At 41.2% G+C, this 4313-nt stretch overlaps 1 protein-coding gene across 1 annotated transcript in view; it reads left to right on the top strand.

Annotated features, from left to right (window-relative positions):
- Positions 1-736, top strand: part of TUSC1 (tumor suppressor candidate 1) — a 9139-nt gene extending 8403 nt beyond the window's left edge. The window contains exon 3 of the mRNA XM_040482772.1: positions 9-736. Within this exon, the coding sequence (XP_040338706.1) occupies positions 9-617 (609 nt within the window). The 3' untranslated portion in view covers positions 618-736. The remainder of the gene's footprint in view (positions 1-8) is intronic.
- The last annotated feature ends 3577 nt before the right edge of the window (positions 737-4313 follow it).

The raw sequence follows: 4313 nt of genomic DNA, 5'->3' as shown, positions 1-4313 counted from the left end.
GTGGTGGCGCCACCAGGCGCGGGAGCTGCGGCGGCGGGGACGGCGGCGGGGACAGCCGCGGGCAGGGCCGCCCGGGCCGGGCTCGTGGGGGTAGCGGCATCGGAGGCGGCGTGGGCTGGCGAGGCCGTGCGGGCGGCGCCCGACAGCAGCTGGAGGAGCGGTTCGCAGACCTGGCGGCGAGCCACCTGGAGGCCATCCGCGCGCGGGACGAGCGGGACCGGCAGAACGCGCGGCTGCGCGAGGAGAACGCCCGGCTGCGGCTTGAAAACAGGCGGCTGAAGCGCGAGAACCGCAGCCTCTTCCGTCAGGCCTTGCGGCTTCCTGGCGAGGGCGGCGACGTGGCGGGCGCGGAGGCGGCCGGGGCCACCCCGGGCCCCGAGGAGGCCGGCACGAACCGGAGGGCGAGAGGCGGCGGCCTCGAGGACGAGCCTGGCAGCCCCAGGGCCCTGAGAGCCCGGCTCGAGAAGCTGGAGGCCATGTACCGCCGGGCCCTGCTGCAGCTGCACCTCGAGCAGCGGGGGCCGCGCCCGCGTGGCGACAAGGACGAGCCGCCTTTGCGCGCACTGGAGTCGGGCCTGCGAGCCCCGGACCCGGATCCCCCAGAGCCCTGGCTGTAGCCGGAGGCCGCGGCCGGCGAGAGGCGGAGCCTCGCGCGGCCCCTCCTTCTTCGCCCGCGGCTCACCCGCCTAGCAACGCCCGGGGCCCTGCGCCGCGGGACTGGACCGCTGCGCCCGCTGCCTGCCGCCTGCCGCCCCACGCTGCCCAGTTGGACTTGGCGTCCATCCGCCAAGGTTGAGAGGTCGCGTGGCCCCCTGGAGCCTCCCCAACCCTGCAGAGCACCTGCTTCCTGCGCCTGGTGGTTTCCATGGGTTGAGGCCTAGAAACGGAGGGGCGGGTTTTACAACAAGAAACGGGTGCCAGTCAACACTTCCCAATGCCTGAACTTTTCAAGGGCTGTGAGGACCTCTTCTGTTTTGGGTTTTTCTCTTTCCTGTTCTTTTTTTTTTTTTTTTTTTTTTTTTTTTTTTTCTTTGAGGAATGAATAATGCGTTTAGAGTTGGTTGAATTTGTTGTTCATTTTTAAGTCCCCTAAAACCTCCAGCCATGATCATTTATGTGGCCAACACTTGCTTTCATAAGTCGGTTATTACTTGGATATCCTATAAAGTACCACCTTTTTATTTAAAAAGTGATATTTATTACTTAGGAACTCTATGCCCCTGCTCTAGTCCTTAAACATCTATTATATACCGCTATGTTTACCCCCAGGGAATTTTTAAAGTATATGCCTATAAGTGATCCTTTAAATTGGTAAATAAGTCTGGTCCATTAAAGTTACCGAGAAACATCCCACAACTATTATTTGAAGTGTTCGATTTTTACACGTTTAAGAAACATACATGATCTGTATAAATTTTACGTTTTACTATTTGTTGTAAGCTATCGTTTTCGCTTTATGTAAGTGATCGTTTCAAATAAAGATTAGATAATCTAATTTTTATTACATTTTAGGCATTAGAGCATAGTCGGTGAACAGCGACTTTGCCTTCTTCATTTAATAATTTTAAGAAGTTGTAAGTTATTTGTGTGTCAGAAGGCTCCAAAGCGATTTAGTCTCAATTGTGGTTTCATTAGCAAAAAAAAAAAAAAAAAAAAAAAAAAAAGGCTGATTTTAACAACGAAAGTTCTAATTTCACTTTTTTGCATTTTATTGGGTAGGCACTTGCTGACTAAGTAGTGAAGAGGGTACCATTGTACCACAGAAAAATCATAGGTATAATACAGTGTTTAAGTGATGGAAAACATCAGTTGAAGGAAAAAAAATGGGAAGTTTTTGTTAGAGCTAGAGATTAAGTCATAAGGTAGAGTTGTTTTATTTGTGAGATATCCGAAAAGTTTCAAATATATTACATATGTTGCCAAAAAAGGTACCAAGGAAAATAGTTTTTTGATTTTTCTATTCCTGGGTTTTGAAGACTTTTTGTGCAGTTTGGTTAAAGGTAGTTGATATTTGGTTGTGAATATTAAAATCTTCCCGTAGAGCCGAAAAATAGGAGAAGAATCTTGCTGAGAATAGGTAGGTACATGAAAAGTGTCTCTTGTCACTTTTACTTTATTTTCTAATAGTGAAAGAAAGAAAATAGTTTTAGGAGTCAGGAGGTATTGAAGAATAGGAAAAAAGCCCATTATCCCTATTGCTACTTAACTGTGACTTTGGGTTTAGATTAGTTAATCTCTCTAAGCCTTAGTTTTCTCATCATTAAAATGAACATAACATCTACCTCAAAATATAAAACATTTATTGAGATGTTATATGTAAAATGCCTGCTTCAAAATAAGTGGTCTATCAATGAGAATTATAATCTAAAATGTGAAAGTTGTAAATGCGTATTGTACTGACACTTTGCCTTCTGTATTTTGCTCCTATATGATTTTATATTAGCAGAGAAATATATTCTTTCACTGAGTTGACAGTTTTCACTCCTTGTAAATAAATAGAGGAGATAAAGCCCTTATATACTAAGGGAATAATGCATCAAAACTATTTTCCACTTGTAGCAAAATTAGGAATATTCAACAACCAAGCAAAATGTTTAGCTTACGTAGTTTTTAAGCACCTTTTGTCTTAAAATCATGTACGATGTAAGTGTGGTGAAAAAAAAATGTGTAAAATAATGAGGCACATGTACACAAAAGTGAGGACAACTTTGAGCATAATTCCTGAAAACATTCTGAAACCAAAATGCCCCAGAAGATGGGTTAAGGCTAATACATATTTCAACTTTGTTGAAATTCTCTGCTGATAACTAATAAAGCATCATGTAACAGTATAAAAGATGTTTTGTAATATCAAAATATGTGCCTACTCAAGAAATGGGTAAAGTTGATTTTAGAAAAATTTGATCTAGGATCTATTTCAATCTAAAATAAACTAAAACTTCAGATTATCATACCTTGATGTTTTATTTTCATAATTTGCTCTGCAATGAAGAGGGCTTATAATTTATAGAAATGAGTAACAAAAATATGTCACATTAGCAAACAAATTTAGTAAGAAGGATAGGCGTTTTTTTTAAATAATTTTTTAAGTTTATTTATTTACTTAGAGTATACGAGCAGGGGAGGGACAGAGAGGGACAGAGAGGATCCCAAGCAGGATCCATGCTGTCAGCACAGAGCTAGATGTGGGGCTCGATCCCACTAACTGTGAGATCGTAACCTGAGGCAAAATCAAGAGTCCGACACTTCACCAACTGAACCACGCCGGTGCCACAAGATAGACATTTTTTAACACCATTTTTTATGGCTGCTATTCACAAAACTATACTTTATCGTTTTCTCTGTAAAAAATTAGGATTGAAGTCAAAGTAATATGGAATGAGTACTTCATGGAACAATCTGTCCTTGCTAAGCTTCTTGAACACATTTATAATATTTATAACTGAATAATACTGGAAAACATGTTTTTTCTTACTTAGTCTTAGACATACGTTTGCCAATTCATGAGTATTGCCATGATGAAACTAATACCAAATTTTTAATAAATGGCATTATCAGTATGTACTAAATATTAGCATGATTTTGATTCCAGTGCCAAACTACTGTTCGCTATTTTGCTAAAGGGAACAGATTTTCACTGAGAATTTGTCACAAAATGTTCGTGAATGAATGACACAATTTATTAATCTTTCTGTTTAGCAATTAATCAATTACAAAGTCTGATTTTTCTACTATGTACTTGCTTTTTTGATATATATCTGATCTGATATAGACAGTATATGAATATATTTATGCGCTGGAGTTAATGGACCCAGGAAGACACTTAGGTAAGAAACATGTCTCACTGTGTAAGAATTAGTCATGCTCCCATTTCACATTTTAAGCTTAAACTAAGGCTATCATCTCTCAATGATCAGAATTAAACTACATTGTCTATAGTATTTAGCAGATTTGCCTATTATAAAATTCATGTTTGGAATCTACTTGTCTGTATAATCTTTGCTTATTTCATCATAACTTATTAGTAAGAAAGTCCTTTTGCATACCCAAACTCTCAGACATCTGTCACACTTTAGAGAAAATTTGAGAAGATAACAGAAAGTTTGTTGGTGCTAGCTTCTTGTTTGAATGATAAGCATTCTACTGTAAAAACTGAGCTCTTTGAAGGAAGAACTTGAACAACAATCTGTCTCCTGTTTCATCCTGGGACTGATAAAAGTTCCTTTTGGGCTTTCATTTTCCAGGTCTCCTCACCTTATTTTTAATTTTGAAATTTTAAACATAGAAACTATTGTCTTTTACAGCCAACGGAT

Source organism: Herpailurus yagouaroundi, unplaced genomic scaffold, assembly GCF_014898765.1.
Source record: "Herpailurus yagouaroundi ecotype Mexico unplaced genomic scaffold, PumYag 160, whole genome shotgun sequence".
NCBI lineage: Eukaryota > Metazoa > Chordata > Mammalia > Carnivora > Felidae > Herpailurus > Herpailurus yagouaroundi.
Note: the sequence above shows the minus strand (reverse complement) of the source record. Positions and strands in the feature narration are given on the sequence as shown.